Raw genomic sequence first — 16,992 nt, 5'->3', positions numbered from 1 at the left:
GCTGCTTAGCGGCTGGCTTCCGCCCACCGCCCATGGAGCCACCCACATCCAGCGTTACCACAGCAACACATCACCACCACCATCATCATCATCGTCAGTGACTTGCACTGGAGGAGGAAGAGAAGGAGGAGGACAGGGAGAGGGAGAGAAGGGTAGGGGAGACCGGTTGTGTGCCAGGCAGGGCTGCCACTGTGAACAGAAACCAGCGTGGGTGTTCATGAGCCGAGCTATTCTCCGGAGTAAGATCTGTCCGTGTATGTGTGTACGTGTGTGTGTGTGCGAGATGGGATGGCGGCAGTGCAGGAGGGTGGAGGAGAGAAGAGAACGATGGGAGGTATGCGAAGAGGGCCTGCGTCACAGTGACTCATCAGCTGGTTTCACAATGTGTTGATGTGACGTGGATGCAAATGTGCTGCAAAGGATACTTGTTTCTTTAAAAAAAGAAAAGAAAACGGAGGGCAGAGAATCTCCTTTAAAGGAAGATCACTTAAGTTTCCTTATCTGTGAACCTGGGTTACAGTCAGTACAAGTTAAGGCTAATCTTTAGAGCTAATAAGATTTTGGTGATGAGATGCAGGTTTAGTGCATCACGTAGCACATACTTGATCCACTGTGGTGCTGTGACAGCGACCGGGTCAAAGTATCGACAAACTGATTTCTATAGAACGAAACTGTCATAAAACATTAGTGTTTTGTATACATTTGTATACATTAGGACACCGCACCTACTCTTGTGTTGAGAGACGGTGCTGTTGTAGCCAATTTAGATGAATAAAAGGTCAAAGTTTACCAAAGATCAAGGCCCCAGGAAATGTTTTGTCATGATTTGTCATTTTTCATCAGGTTCATAATGGTATATATTTTTGAAAAGGCCGGTGATGAGCCTTTTTAGAATTATATAGATTTTAGTGCAGGGGTTTCAAATATTCGACCTCCGGGACAGAAGTGGCCTCCCCACTCTTTAGATGAGTGCATGTGTTGCTGCTGTCAACTACCTGTTATAAAACATAATTAAGGCTCATGTTTAAATATTGTACTGTAATCTGTCTAGCTAATCTCTTTTTCTATCTGTCATAAAATTTCTGGGTGTACTTTAAGTTTTTAGTTTACTTTATTGTCAACGTCTAGATTGATAGCCAGGATCATAGAAGATTTCTTGACTGTTCTAAACTAATTGGTTTAGCATCATACAAATGACATAAATAACTTTGGCTAACTTCATTAATGGCTAAGTTTAGATCTGTTTAAAACTATTACAGGTATGATTGGGATGAAGATAAATTGTCTTGGGATTTTTCAGGATGTCTTTATTTTAAATGAGCTACTTTTGCTCACCTTTCTTGGTTAATCTGGTTAGTTTTTGAAAAAAACTTGACTTTTGTGAATTTTTCTTGCTTCTGTGGTAATCACTTTCCTAACGTTGATTAATCTACAACTTATATTTCTTTTCCTTTAATTAATGTATTTGTTAATCTGAAGCAACACACAAGAAAACCCTCTCGAAAAAAACAACAACTCCATTATTGCTTAGAAAAGGATTTTCAGGCAACATTGATCACAGACCCCACAACAACACAATACAGTTCAAAAATAAAGTTTAATGTTTATGTGTATAACAAATAAAATATATTAGTGTTTAAAAAAACTGGTGCATAACTCGGTGAAGCCTAATCTATCACTTTACAATAAACAGTGAGGAAAGGGTGATCAGTGAGTTGCCAAGATAGACACGTAAAAGCTGTTCTCTGAGATATTAGATGGTAGAAAATGTCAGTGTTTTTTTGTTTTGTTTTTTAGTTTTTACAGTGAACTTCACCTTTTTTATGACTGATAACAAACCTCCCTGTTCAGTACCAACCACCTCATGGTATCCTTTGTACAGACTGAGAAACAAATACAGTGCTTGTGTGCATCGTTATGCAGACGACACCCACATTTCCCACATTGTTGGTATTTTCCACTCTGCTGACAGACATACAGTAAACGATAGAATAACAAAGAGAATGCAAACTGACTTATTACTTACATTTATATTGCATCTGTCATTGTTGTCATTATGTTGACTAACGAGACTAAAGGACCTGCAGGGAGGAGGAGAGATTGACTAAAATTTATAGACATTATAACAACTTTTTGGACATTATAGACATATTTACACAATTGACAGGACACAAAGTAACACTCAGGTTGTTATGTATCTACTTCTTAACAGCAAAACACATTTGAAGTATACATTATGCACAGCCATCACATGTGGATTAAAAACTGCTAAGAGCTAAGGCTTAACAAAATTTTTATCACGCAAAGCGTGTTCTTTGTACACAACACAATTTCACACTGTTGAATTTGACACTTAAATGATGTGAGATTTTTTTTCTGAAGTGTTTTACTTTACATTTAAATGTTGTATTCGACACCAATAATCTACAGCAAAGTTACACTGAACAAAATAAAAACCCTGGTTGGGAGATAAGACTCACACTGTAGGTTACTATCTACACAACACAGATAGTTTTTGATTTTTTGACACAATTGTGGCCAAAACACAAAAACTTTTTTTTTTTTTATTGCTTCCAGGTGACAAGTTTCATACTCCGGAAATTTTACAACCTGAAAGCTGCTGGGATTATTTCTAAAAAGACACACACGGGCGTTGTTTTTTCCTGAAATAATCCCTGTCTGTACTGCAGACGCATGGTTTTGGTTCAACAGCAGTGTTTTGCTAAATTACAAAGTGAAATGAACCGATTACAGTAGCTCCGCCTCCAGCGTGTGCTGGTGGTCCTGAGCGTCTACTCCACAAGAGCTCCAGTACATCCTCTTATTTTTTTAAAACAAACCATAAATATAAACAATGCAGGTAAGAAGGAAAGAATTAATCCCACTCTTTATGTTTGACCATCAATGACCGAAAACAAGCATGATCTTTATAGGGGCTGAGTCCTAACCCAACCCACCTTACAGTACATGTTTACTTACAGTACATATTCATACGCCTGCTCTATGTTTCAATCCAGAAAGTGACAAAAGCTCAAAAGCATGTGATCTTTATAAATAAATGTATAAATCCTAGATGCGATAGGTTTGAAAATGTAAAAATACCTGAAGGCAAATGAAAACAATTTAACAATGGCTGGAGGCCAAATCTGTATCCACTTTATCTAGATGTTGAGAGCTTTTTAACTACAAAAGCAAATGAATGTAATAGCGTTTAAATGCTAAACGTTAGCAAAGGCATAAACAAGATAAACAAATAGGCCAAAATAAATAAACAATAATTTAAAAGATGACCACTGAAGTTTAGGCGAGCAGGAGTTAGGATATCGCAAAAAAGCCGAAGACTCATTTTGACAAAATGTAACCAAATAGAGCAAATATTACTAAAGATTTAACGTTAAAGATGGTCTGCACAATGATTAGACTCTGTTTTTTAAATAAACATATGCATTATTCATGTTTCACAAGCTAATCGTTAAAAACATTGAATTATTTTAATCTAACTTTAGATTAGAAAGAATGAGAAATCACTCAGTGTAGGGTTAAAAATAAACCTACAACAAAACCTGCAGCACCTGATGCCAGTGTAAGTGAAGTTAGCCGATGTTTCTGCTTTTGTCTACTGTTGGAGCTAACGTTTGAGTTAAGACTCAGCCCTGATGTCTCCCACTCACACCCTAACTGTAACTAACACAACATAATTAACAGCTAGGCAGAGCTAAAGGAGAAACAGACGTCAACACAGATCACTCTTAAATGACATGTATACAATTAATAAACAAATACCTGCAGAGCACTGAGGGGCTTCTTCACATGCTCTCTAAGTGAACTGGCACAAAATATATATATGTAAAAATTTAAGAAGACAAATCAAAGAAAAATAAATGCTATCCGTGAGGCATCGTTGGTTGTTAAGGCTCTACTGTGGCTGTGCTTGCTTAGAATCTATTGATGAGTAATAACTGCATACTGTGAGTAGAATGAGTCGGGAGTGGGTTCGAGGTGGGCATTTTGGATGAGGGGAAGGTGGGGGGTGGGGAGGCACTATGTGGAGTCTTCTGGCTCTGTCTTAATGGTCTTCTTCTCTGCGTTGCTGGCCAACCGTTGTGACGTACCGTTTTCTGAGGGGAAGGATTAATGAGAATATCATCAGCAAATACATTTATGAGCTGAAAAAGAACGCTGAAACTACACAGACTAAACTGATGGAGGTTTTTTTCATCACAGTTGACCTGATTTGGCCATACCAGAAAAACTTTAGGACGTTCCTTAATTAGAAGGTAGAGGTATTATTCCGTGGCGCTTTGGCCCAGAGGCAATGTCTCTGTCATTGGTGTGGAACCCCAGGGTTCGCCTCCTGGGCAAGTTCGAATCCCGGTTAGGGCGGTTGGTACCTTCCAGTGGACTCACCACCCGCAGGAAGGTTTGGGGGGGTTGGTACGGTGCAGTGTAATTTGGGTGGTGGTCGTGGAGACTGCTGCCCCCGCGACCCGGTAACGGATAAGCGGATGAAAATGGATGGATGGATGGAGGTATTATTCCTCGCTAGCTCAGGGGGCCTGGGTTCGATTCCCGGCCAATGCAGCGTTAGATCTTACTATTGTACAGTCTTTGCCTCAGTCCCCACAACACAATCCCCAGTGTGGGATCCATATAGTTCAATCTAATCTAATGTAGTCTCACTCTCACTCACACTTGGCGTAAATGAGGTCTTATGGCGCCCAGCCTTCAACAAATAAAAACAATGTCCATGAGCTAAGTTACAGAATAGCTTTCCTGTATTTTTATAAGCTTTCTTAAAAAATGTTTCTATTTAATGAACGCAATATAATACGTAGCACCTAGGCTAGTCATATACAGGACATGCTACTTCTTCCATGACTGGGAATGACAGCATTTTGAAACCACTCACCTGTTGCTGGTGTTTTTGTCTCATCTGTGCTGTTACTGTTGTTGTTGTGGTTGCTGTTGTTGTTGTGGTTGCTGTTGTTGTTGTGGTTGTGGTTATGATGACGCTTCAGTTCATTTGCCAGCTGCTTGCCCAGTGGGAGCTCCCCTTCCTGCATGTTTTGACTGACTACACGCAAGTTGATCGGACGGTCGTCTGGAAAAAGAAAAGAGGACAGTGTTTACGTGCTGTACCATGGACTTCATATAAGAAATGGTTGTTGTTATAGCGATGACACCTCATGTATCCAACTCAATGAAAATAAGGTTAATTCACTCTGATTCATTACATCTACAGTGGAATAACTCAATTTTTCTGGTGAACATTTTTGGCATTCACATGTTAGTTAGCAATAAATACAAGCGGTAACTTCTGCAATATTACTTCTATGTAAATTGTGTACACCTGTATGTTGAAGGTCGGTGTTTAGGCTAGCTTAATTCTGTTACTCTGTAAAGTGATTGTGAATCAAAGGGAGGGCAGCAAATATATTTTTTTACTACATGATCACATGATAAAGTTTCTTGTAACTCCTCAAGCGTAGTGATAATATGGTTTCCATGCTCTACTGGAATCAATTTTGGGGAAAAAAATATTAATTTAAAAGAAAATGCTTATATAAAACCTTGAATCAAAACATAGAGTAAACTTAAACAAACGACTTGTGACTGAACCAGGCATCGGCACAGATGTTGTAATGATAATATCCCCTGTGGAACCCTGGGTGTGTGTTTCTGACTTAGGCTGCGTGTCCCTGGTGTTAGCTTTCTATTCTCACAGAGAGGAAAAAAAACACACACAAAGAGATAGAACAGAGGATTCAAGTGTAGTTTCTGAATTGCCGAATGGGGATTTCATTAGAAGTGAATATATCTGCCTATAAATATCATTACAAAGTGGCTGATTTGGAGCGAGTTTTTATCTGATGTCAGAGCTACTTGACGCACACTGCAATCTGTTCACTCATATGTCTATATACACAAAATGTTAACGGGGTGTGAGCTATCTTAGCAACACAACAAGCTTGATGGCCTGGGAGCAGCATTCTGGGAGATTCCTTAATTAGGACGTTAGAAATGAGTATAACAGTTGTGTCCACCAACGACTGAGTCTTTGTAAGGTGGGATGGGTTTTCGTTTACCTCTTTGTAATGTGTGCTGTAGGACAGCACACATTAAGAAAAACAAGTGTTGTACTGTTTTTACTCTGAATTGGACTTTTGATCCAACTCTCCTTAGTTAGAACTGACAGTATGAGAACACAGGCTGTACAAGCCACCGTGGCTAGATGTTTCAACTTGCCCAAGGCCACTGTGGCATGTAGAACCAGCACCAAAACAATCAAACTTGGTTGTTTGAATCACCGCATGTTGGTCCGGAGACCAACATTCAGGTAAAGTTATCATTTTTGAACCCAGCTGCAAAGAGCAGATGTGGTAAAATGTGCACAAAAGAATCCCACCGTGACATGGTGTGTATAAATAGATAATGACAGAAGGGGACAAATTAACATTTAACAAAACAAAAAAAAAAACTAAAGTGAACTTGATGTTAGACACTGCAGCAGAAGAGAGGTTAAGACGAGTGGCAGACATGAAGACAAAGAGATGACATGACAAATGACAGGAAGGAGGAAAAAGAGCAGGAGAGGCAGAGAGGAGTGGGAGGCAAGAGGGAGAGGGAGAGAGAGATAGATCCAAAGAGAGAGAGAGAGAGAGAGACGCCCCCCTCAGGGCAACTGGCTGGAGGTAAACAGGCGTGGGTGTGATAATTACAGGTGCATTGTGGGATTTGTGGGAACAGTGTTATAATGAGCTGTCGGGAGTGGGTGAAGAAGGGAAAAGGACGAAAATGAGATGAGGCCTGGAGCAGAAGTGCAATCCTGAATAATGATGCGTCCCTTTCTTTCTCACTCCGTCTTCTGTCTCACATCTGTATCAAAGTGGAGATTGATAAAAAAAAAAAAAAAAGACAGCTGCCACCACTGGGTGTGAAAAAACCTCTGCACCTTAGCTGAACATCCTATAGCATTTATGACATGAAATAATCCCCTCAAAACCACGTGACATCGCAATCAGCAAGACGGAGAAATCCCTGACAGAGTTCTGGCATTAATTCACTCAAGACTGTAGTGGAGCAAATATTTCTTGTAAATCTCAACTTAAACTTTAATGTGACAAAATCATATACTGTATTAAACTAAAGTTGTATACATGTGTACCCAGAGCATGTGAGCAGTGTACTTTCAAAGTTATAATGTTTAATATTTGCTTTAATGTGAACTTAATACATCGCAGGCATTTATTGATGAGTGGTTTAACAAGATAATAATGTATTAAATGTTTGAGCTTTTTTTCTTGACATTTTTTTCCATATTAATAATTCAGTTATTTAAATTAGACACAAATAACAAACACAGACATCTATCTCCTGTCATTTCTCTTCCTGTTCCAAATTGATTTATTTCATGGTGATTTTTAACTGGACTCCATTGGGTTTTAATTATTACTGTGCTTTGGGCCATAATTCCCTGACAAAGCACCGGTTTAAAAGCACTGAGTTTAACTGTGCTAGTTTAGTGGAATGTGTTTCATAAACACTGGGTTTAGATCAAACGACTGTTGAGTTGATTTTAACCTGGGCAGTGTGTGCAAATAACAACACTTGTATCGACTGTGTGGATACAGTAAATAAACATCGCTCTCTGCACGTTTCTTGCCTTGGTTGTCTCTGCTGGTGTCAGCGGTGGTTCCGTTTGTGTTCTGGGCGTCGTTGAGGTACTTTAGCGCAGCAGGAGGGATCCTCCAATCCAGGGCCTGGAGCCGCTCCTGGACGGCAGCATCCTGCAGGATCTCCATCTGCCGCGCAAGGAGACGCTCAAGCTGCATCTGGAGGACACGGGGACATTTATGATCAGGGTATAATGCAACGCCAATGACGTTAGCGTTAGAGTGTGCTTGATTTGAATGCAACACAACAACAAAACATCAATTATTTAAATTTCTCATGATATAGTACTGCTGTACTAATATGTACTGTACGGAACACAGTAACAGACCAACGTCATCCATCTGACTGACTCACTGAGCCTGAACATAAAGGATGAATGAGAGGCAAAGACTGACAAACAGTTGATTCATTTCATTCTCAGCCAAACTACATGGGAAATAAAAGCAGGGATGTCTTTTTGTTTCCTCCCTGTCAGTCTGCCCTACACTGTCACTTTAAATTTTTTTCCTAAACATCATCTTCGAGACGTTCAACACGCACGGGAAAACATACACAAACACAGTAATGAAGGGTCAAATGCACACAGTTAACACTGAGTGTGTTTTGTGGCTAATGACTTATCATAAAGCTCTCCTCCCACTCTCTACTGACTCTAATTAGGAACAAAGAACAACAGCAGCAGCAGCAGCATGGAAACCAATAAAAGCCATTAACTGGGATCAAACTGGTTCCTGCTCAGTGAAAATCCACAGATATGGAACTCCTTTCACCATAAATCTGATCCTTTTAACTCAGCCACTCATCTACTCACATTTCAGCATTAGAGAAGGCAAACACCTGTTTATCACCTGTTATGTTGCCATTAACACGGCAGTAAGGCTTTAATATGAAATACTTTTTCACTGCAGCTGCGAAAAAAGACAACAGTTGCCCATGACCATTAGAGATATTGTACGCAAGATTTGCAGGTGGAATCATTTGGAAGTGATCGCCTCAGAGAAGTTTTTCTGTTAATATCTACCAGTGAAAAATGGTCTCAGTAGGTGGCAGTAAAGACACTAACTAAGATGCTAGTGAAGCTTCAAGAAGAAAAAAAAAAGTTAGCAGGATCAACTTAGCCTAATGTAGCCTAAAACCATGTGGTAAAAAAACAGTACTAATAATAATAATTGTAAGGATATATATATATATATATATATATATATATATATATATATATATATATATATATACAAGGTTTGACATATTGTGGTTGGAAAAGAAATGCTTTACAAAACAAAGAGGCTAATTTTAGCCAGTCAGTGCTATCATTACAACAGCTGTCTTTGTACTCAGTCTAAGGTCAACATTGATTTTATTTAGGTTGGTATTTCTTCACTCACATTCAGCTATTTTCTATACAACATTAGTAGATGTAAACGTAACTGTACAGTCCTGACTTTTAAACAAGTGTCCTCTCACCTGCAGATTTCGCCCAACCATCTCCTCTCCTTTCAACTTGGCACAGGCTAGCTGTTCCCTTAGCATCTCCTGTCTCATGTGGATGGCCTGCAGCGCCTCCTGGATGTCAAAGAAGTTCTCCTGATGGGGTTGCACAACAAGAGAGAGGTTAAAGCACAACTACAGTAAACCTTATAGAAGTGTATAAAGACCAAATATTCCTGTTTGTCTAATGAGGTTTGGGGGATTTTTAGTCAGAGGAGATCCCTTAAAAACAGGAAACTTTCTCCTCTAGGAGCTCAGAGAGAGTAGAGTTAGCGAGCAGGTGTCGGTTCTTCTGCAGCTTCTCATTCAGGCTGGAATCCCAGCAGAGTTTGTAGCGGCCACATGTTTTCAATCATGGGTTAACAAACTGAGAGGAGCCATTGACAGCTCAAAGAGGCAGCTTTAGCAGAGAGCGTCAGGAGATGTTTGTTGAGAGATCACTTTGTTCACGCCGTTCAAGGCTCCTGCGGCTGCTGCTGCTCTCTTTATTCTACCTCTGAATGTTGAGCAAAGAGCGACTCCATGTGAGGACATTATTGTGCTTTACTGCCAAAATGAAATTAAGTACTAATAAAACTTAAATGCCAAGTGATACAAGAGTTTTCATTTGCCTTTACCTCTGTTTTTATTCTCTTTGGAGACGGTTCATCTCTGTCTCCACATCGAGACCTGCAGAGAGACAGGAAACATTTAATCTCAGGTACAGTTAGAAATGAGAGATAACTGCTGTAATTAAAACAAATGTAAGCTACATTAAAGTTAGAAGAAAGCTGAAGATAAGTAAACGATGACAGTATATGTAAAGTTTTGGAAACAAATTCAGGATAAACGTAAGCCTGCTGAAATTAGCTCTAACAAAAAAAACAGAAAATTATTCAAAAGTTTGTAAAACTACGTTACTACCAATTAGTATTATTATTTTACCAATTATTATGTCACTTAAAATGCCAGAAAACAAACAGAAATAAAACAATTGTTAATTAAATTATGCTCTTTTTATTTAAAATGATGCAAATGCTGAGAGAGGAAATGGCCAAAAATATCTAAAGCAAGAGAAACGATCATTTTCTTTTTTAAACCAAACTTCCTAGTGAGAGGAGACACCACCAGTTCATTGTTAGCCTAAACTTACATAGAGTCATATAGTACTTTTGGTCAGCTTTCACAGCTTCAGCCTCACAGCAGCATGACCTGGTCTGTTTACATGTATTGACAGTTTTCGGTTGGCCCTTACTTGCTGGTCCTGTAGGTGTACTTGTAGGTAACCTCCCTGGAAATCTGACGTGCAAGTCCAAACAACTCGTCCCGACGTGTCAGCAGAGCCATGTCCCTCATACACAGCTGAGCTGCTGCCTCGTTTACAGTGAGCTGAAAGATATAAATTCCAAACAGTCAGACTAGGTAAGTAAGAAATCACCAAAACAAACGACACAAAACGACACAAGAATCACTGGTTTTCTACCTCATGAAGTGTCAGGTGTTTGCCGTCCCTTCTCTTGGAGTCAAAACGTCCATAGATGGCGCTGTATTTACGAATCTCTTCCTCCCGTCGGGGGTCGTCATCACTCATTTCGAAGATGTGTCCAATCATCTTGGCCAGCTTTTTGTTGTTTTTCAGTTGCTCTTTCACCTCAGCCACTTCTGTTTTGGGGAGTCCCGGTGCCATCCTGTCCACACACTCTAGAACCGACTGCACGGCAGCAGTGTCCAGGGCCTCCAGGGTGTCTCTGGGGGACGACGGGGAACCCAGGTCCGACGGTGACAGGCTGTGCTCGCTGTCATTGCTGTGGCCAGACCAGAACCGCGCCTCGCTGCTGCCCTGCTGTGGTGACCCTGCCGACACTTTGTCCCGAGCCACATCCAGTTTTCCTGGATCTGAGCAAGTGGCCCCAACGGCTTTGGGAGTTTTGACACTGGCCGTGTTGGCTCGGTCCTGGCCGCTGAGCAGCGTCGGCGAGCCCTCGGGCAGCTTGTACACAGGGATGCTGCAGACAGGCATTGAGGTCAGAGGCTGGTTGAAGATAGCTGGGTTGGTGACCCAGTCGCGCAGCGCCTTCTGCAGGCGGCGCACGTGCAGAGGTTTGCTGGCCATTCCGACCAGGGCCATAATCTCCAGGAACTCTTCCTCCCCGGCTTCGCACAGTTGCTGAACGTCATCGCCGCCCTGCTGGATGAAGGCCTCGTAGTAATAAAGGAGATTGGCTCGCTGCAGGATCCTGTAGAGCTGCAGCTCACCCAGGGTCCTTGGCAGAACCGCCGCCATGCCTGGAAACAGAACAACAACAGATGCTCTAGACAGGTACTAATCACATCACATTCAGCAATTTTGTTCTGCCACAAGAGTTTCAAATCATCCCAAAAATACTAAAACCTATTAAATAAAAATGATTTGACTCATGCTGGTCCAGAACGCAGACTTCCCCTATGATTCACAGACAAACTCAGAGCCTGGTCAACAGTCTGTGGTCTCCATTGTCTGACTCCGCTCAAACCAATGCCATGCTTATTAATTTGTTCAGAATGAGGCTTGGTAAACTATCACTGGAATATCTGGTGTATAATCCACAAAGTTTGAGAAGCATATGCCTCCGTCAGTTTATCTGTGTGCTGCAGGGATAGATACGCTACATTTCAAACAACAGACTTTACGGAATAGACCTTTCAAATTGGGCTTCAAACTTCCCCAAATCGACAAAGCCTTGTTTCTGACTCTTCCTATGAGCCTGAGAGTCTCTGCTGAAGCTTGGCCCACACAGGAGTGGCAGTCAGCAGGCCTGGATTACTGGGAGGACCACATGCCTCTCTCCACCCCTGCAGGATGTGTAGGTGGTGGGCTCGCCTCGCCCAGAATAGGCCCAGAGAACCTCAGCCCAGGGAGCCAGGCAGGCCTGGACTCAGGGGTTGTGAAACGACAACACAACACTGCTTCAGAGACGACCTATCAGATGCCATTTTCTGATTTATTTTTTATTTTTTTATGGCGTCCTTGGACAGAAAACACGATAAAGAAAAGAAAAAGGGTGACATTTTTCCTTATCAAATACGGAGTTCAAACATCTTTTTTAAGGTCAAATACCACACTGATCTTTTCTATCACGTCTTTCTCCCTTTATCTAAATTATTAAATATAATTTAATTAACTTTAAGCTATTTATTCTATACGTTTGGCAAAATATGGGTTATTGCGCAATATTTTTGTCTCTGTGGGAGCTGTTTATCCTATGTTTTTTGGCTAACATTTAGCGCACTTGCTAGATATTTCCCTGTATTACATTCAATTAGCAGAGTAATTACGCCCTTTAATATTTCAAATCACTGACTACTGTACAGGAAACAACTAACTAATGAATATGAGAGAAGTGCTTTGTTTGACCTTAAATCTGAGTTTGTTTGTTTGTTTATTTACACTAATGTTCACATCCATCAGTCTGGGGCTTACGTTAGCATACAGCTACAGTCAACTTAACAACTCCTCATAGTTTTTTATAACAAAACTGAGACTACAGTTGAGACAACAGCAACAACAGCAGCCACTGGTACACATAGACTACAGCATGGAGAGTCGATCACTGCATGAACTCATGGTTTCCCAGTCTAAGCTATGATTACACCGCTGTACTTCAACAGGAAATTTCCACTTGAATCACGAGGAAGTCGACTGATTTTGCTCAGAAAATCAGTCGACTTCCTCGTGAGTTCACCTCCTGAGGCTCTTTGAACCCTCACCTTTTAAATTTTAGTCACTGAATGATTTTATTTGATTTTTCCTCCAAACAAAATATCATTACATGTATAGTGCAACACGAGCTGCTTCCTATGCCACAATTGTGACGTTAACGTGTGTGTATGTGTGCGTCGTTGGTGCCCTTAAAGCAAGACTCGTTCAACTCGATCTGTAAAAGAGGACTTGAATTAATGATCACCCCACACACAGGAGCCAATTACACTCAGGACACACACCCACACACACACACACACACACACACACACACACACACACACACTGTGTGCTGTGATGGAGGTGAAGAACGATGGCAGGCCACAAAAGATCTGTCCATTTACATCGTCTTTGTCAACTTACTGACTGGTTAACCTAATTAGCTAATTACTGTACTAAACACGTAACTTCTCGTTATTTGACAGCTAACATGTAAATATAACTAAACGTGTTCAACCTGCTGAATCAGGCTAAATGTATGTTATGGTATATTATAGCTAATATTTTGGTGACTTCAGGTCAGCATTTTTATCTTACATGTTGTTTTGCTAAATATATTGATTTTTTAAACAATTGTCTGTCCATTTTATATTCTTTCATTTTTTTAATTTTTCTGCTAATTGTTAGCCAGAAGTTGACTTCTAGATATTTGAAGTTTTTTTTATATTTTAATTTTTTAATTTAACCGTATCCCCATCTATAATTGTCTGGCTTTGCTTCTGTCTAACATTATGGTATTTTTAAGGTTTACCTTGAGTTAACTTTAGCACATTTTTGCAACCGTTATCGGTAACTATTTGATGCCACAATTTTGTTACCATACTGGAGCTGTGACAAACACAAAAATAAACCAGTATAAATCTGTGTGTTGGTGTGAATTTTCCATATTTACTGTCAGAAGACAAAACATGTTGAGCTGCTGCCAGCTTGATTTAAATTCTACAGACACAGACTGAAGTTTGGCTCCGTAGTGATGAACAATTCACCTGCGGCATCAACACCTCGTCTCCATTCACGCTGCAGCTAAATATAGTTTTTTCACACTCAACTGACACTTGATGTGCATTTCAATACAGTCACAGACTTCACTAATGAGTGCCTTGTATTGTCACACTTCAGCTTGGTTCTTTTACCTTCAGTTTGTTTTTGCCTAAACTCACTCAATATGTTTGTATTTCTTTTCTTTTTCATTTTGCACCAAAGTCAAGCTAACTTTTAGCTGCTTTTGGAACAAACTGCTTCATATCCCTTAAATTATTTTGCTGTGTCCTTGAGTTAATTTAAGAACCAGTTATTTTTTTGTACAATAGTTATCTTTTTAAAACTACATTCTGCTAACTTTTAGCTTTTGCTCAATTAGCTAATAGTTATATTTCAGGAACGTCTTCAGTTTTTTTGTTCTGCTAAATTAAACTTTTCAGCTAATTTTTCATCCCTTTCACCTTTGTAAGTAACTTAATGTTTTGTACTTTGATTGTTGTTACTAAAACTTAAGCGGTTTTAAATTTAACATTTTAGAAAAATATAATATAGAACAATATAATATAACACTACAGTACTAAAATAACTCAATGCAACATTGTAACAATGTTTTCTGATGATTTATTGCATTGCAATAAAGTATCAGAAATGACCAGATGAGACTTAATTAAAAATAAAAAAAAAATAAAACTATTCAAATGAATGGATTGTTCACAATATTCCTGCATGGACTGTTTGAAGCCTGGCTAAAATTCAAGAGCATGGATATTGTCACCTACCTGGTGAGATTCTGGTCTTCCTTTGGTCCGACCTCGTCTCTTTCCTCTTCTCCTCCTTCTTCCTCACTGTTTATCAACAAAAACACTTGATGTAAATGTGGTACAAAACTTACGGTCCAAAAAAGGAGGAAGCTGACACCACGAGCAGGATGCGTTAGACTGAAAAAGGTTTTCTGATTTCAAATTAAAATAACACGTACGGTAAATTAATCCCAGGACAGATGCTGCAGATTTGGTTCTTCTCTTCTTAGAACTTTTTTGTGCTGTTTCGCGTTTCTTTCAAGAAAGGACAGAGACGTTCGCTGACCTTCGAGCGTCTTTGCTGCGTCTTTTCCTTCAAAGTGCGCGCTGAGTGCGTGCGCGTCCGGGTGTGAAGCCTGTGTGTGAGTGAGTGAGTGAGTGAGTGAGTGTGTGTGTGTGAGTCTCGTCTCTCCACTCCCCCTTCACCATTCACCACTAACTCAAACACACTCTTTTTTGACGCGCAAACACGTGTGCGCTTTCCGCTTGAATATTTACAAAATAAAAGCATCAAGACAAATGACAGTTATGCAGATTACACGAACGTTATTCCAAATTTTGTTTTGTATCATTGATATCGATACATTTCAATTACAATATTTGTTTTGTTTTGAAGCTCTATGTACGTGCTTGGTATATAATTTAAGACATCGATTAGTAAGTTTAATGTTGTCAACTTTATAACTTTGAATAATACACGAAGATTGTTATGCATCTTAACAAATAAAATGTTTAACTTCTAGCAATTTTCAACTGCATTTTTTGCTTCTTTAAATACATTGCCGGGCGTTTTTGCCGTATTATTGCTGCGTTGTAACTAACGTCGATTTTTCAATCGTCCTTCTGCATGTGAAGCTCATAGTTTTAGTGGCATATTCTAGTGGGTATATCGATGTCAATCTCGTTCAAACCAGTTTAGTAGTCGCAGCCGGATACCTTTATTTTGTCAGTATTTCCTGGTTGAATTGACAACACTACCGCGCTGTTGACGCAACTTCAGAATTAAGTGGGATATTCCGCTCTCTCTCTCTCTCCCTCTCTCTCTCTTTCTCTCTCTCCCTCTCGCCCACGCTGCTCCCTGCGTGACGCAAATCCGTGCGTGGGTGGACACACGGGGCGTGGGAGGCTTTCAGTGCGGAATAGCAAACACAGGCAGGTTCAACACCCACAGACACACACACACACACACACACAGACGCAGACACAGACACACAGACACACAACAGCAACGCGTCTTTCCACAGCTCTCTTTGTCATCACCATCATACGTCTCCTTATATTAATCGAACCCGTTCACTCGTCTGTTAATAAATGAATCCGATCCTATGTTACTGTAACAGAATACATCCAATCTCTGTGTTGACATGGTGTTGGTGTGCACGCTGTTCTCCAGTGAACTAAACTGTGACACTGGTCAGAAGTGCAGCGTTTAAAGGTTCTGTTGTGTTTCTTTGCTGTCGTTACCTCAGAACAAGCGCCATTCTCACTATAAACCTGTTCTCATTTATCTTTACTTTATGTTTTAATTGTTCTTTATGCTGTGATTTTTATTTCATCTCCCCCTTTGAGATACTTGGGAATTATCTTCGTGACATCTGTGTCAAGCTTCTAATTTTTAAAAAAGTAAATTAGCTCTTTTTTCTGAATTTAGAAATGAGTAGCTGTAATACCCTGAGTGTCCACAGTAGCGTTTGTACCCGTAGAAGTCAGTAACTGAATGTGTATAAATAGTTGAGGGAACTATAGTAGCAGAAGTATCAATGACACCTACTATTACAGTGAGATTTACGGTCGCAGCAATGCACTGTGGTTAAAGACACTGTCTCAAAACCAGAGATGAACTTGTTTTACCGTTGGACACAGCGCCCCCTCACTCACAGGACAAATCCTTACTGTCTGTTGGATAGACTTTGTTGACAAACAGTTCTAATGTATGGTGTCCACTAACAGGTGCTAGGATACAGAGGTACTGTAATCATAATATTATGGCAGAGTGCTAATTCAAGTGTCATGTAGCTTAGTTTCTCCAGTGATTGTATAACTACAAGTTGAGTATGTTTTCTAAGCAGCCAAATGAAATGATAACTAACAGAAGTAATCGGAGTAGAATAATAGCTAAATGTAATGTAAGTTAGGAATCAAACAAAGTAGAACAAGTGTTACTGTCCTCACAGGTCAACTATAATGTCAACTAGCAGAAACATTTGAAGTAGAATCAGTGGGATAAGTATCACTACTCAAATAACAAAGTATTCTAAGTGGCCAATGGTGTTGTCAATTAAGTGAATTAAAATATGTAGGATAAGTATTCTCAGCGCTAGCCAAAGCACGATA

At 40.0% G+C, this 16,992-nt stretch overlaps 1 protein-coding gene across 2 annotated transcripts; it reads right to left on the bottom strand.

The window, feature by feature from the left end:
- Positions 1 to 1,578: 1,578 nt before the first annotated feature.
- Positions 1,579 to 15,059, bottom strand: nab1b (NGFI-A binding protein 1b (EGR1 binding protein 1)). 2 transcript variants are annotated; one of them, XM_008324959.3, is made up of 9 exons: positions 14,838 to 15,059; positions 14,638 to 14,703; positions 10,622 to 11,424; positions 10,394 to 10,527; positions 9,777 to 9,828; positions 9,136 to 9,255; positions 7,664 to 7,832; positions 4,910 to 5,101; positions 1,579 to 4,118 (listed from the first exon to the last, which is right to left on the bottom strand). In XM_008324959.3, the coding sequence occupies exons 3-9, from the start codon at positions 11,420 to 11,422 to the stop codon at positions 4,042 to 4,044; spliced, it is 1,545 nt and encodes a 514-aa protein (XP_008323181.1). In that variant the 5' UTR covers positions 11,423 to 11,424; positions 14,638 to 14,703; positions 14,838 to 15,059; the 3' UTR covers positions 1,579 to 4,041. The 2 variants fall into 2 exon arrangements, with proteins under 2 accessions (XP_008323181.1, XP_024918287.1); XM_025062519.1 differs by having other exon boundaries at positions 14,945 to 15,039.
- Positions 15,060 to 16,992: the final 1,933 nt, after the last annotated feature.

The sequence above is a fragment of the Cynoglossus semilaevis genome, chromosome 14 (genome assembly GCF_000523025.1).
Source record: "Cynoglossus semilaevis isolate Cse_v1.0 chromosome 14, Cse_v1.0, whole genome shotgun sequence".
NCBI classification, from domain to species: domain Eukaryota; kingdom Metazoa; phylum Chordata; class Actinopteri; order Pleuronectiformes; family Cynoglossidae; genus Cynoglossus; species Cynoglossus semilaevis.
The sequence above is the reverse complement of the archived record's forward strand: the minus strand, read 5'-3'. Positions and strand labels throughout refer to the sequence as shown.

Excerpts from the sequence above, each read along its gene's own strand:
- nab1b (XM_008324959.3), bottom strand. The coding sequence starts at position 11,422 with ATGGCGGCGGTTCTGCCAAGGACCCTGGGTGAGCTGCAGCTCTACAGG. Across the intron at positions 9,256-9,776 it reads CAAAGAGAATAAAAACAGAG|GAGAACTTCTTTGACATCCA; the intron begins GTAAAGGCAAAT and ends CAACCCCATCAG. Across the intron at positions 4,119-4,909 it reads GACAAAAACACCAGCAACAG|AAAACGGTACGTCACAACGG; the intron begins GTGAGTGGTTTC and ends CCTTCCCCTCAG.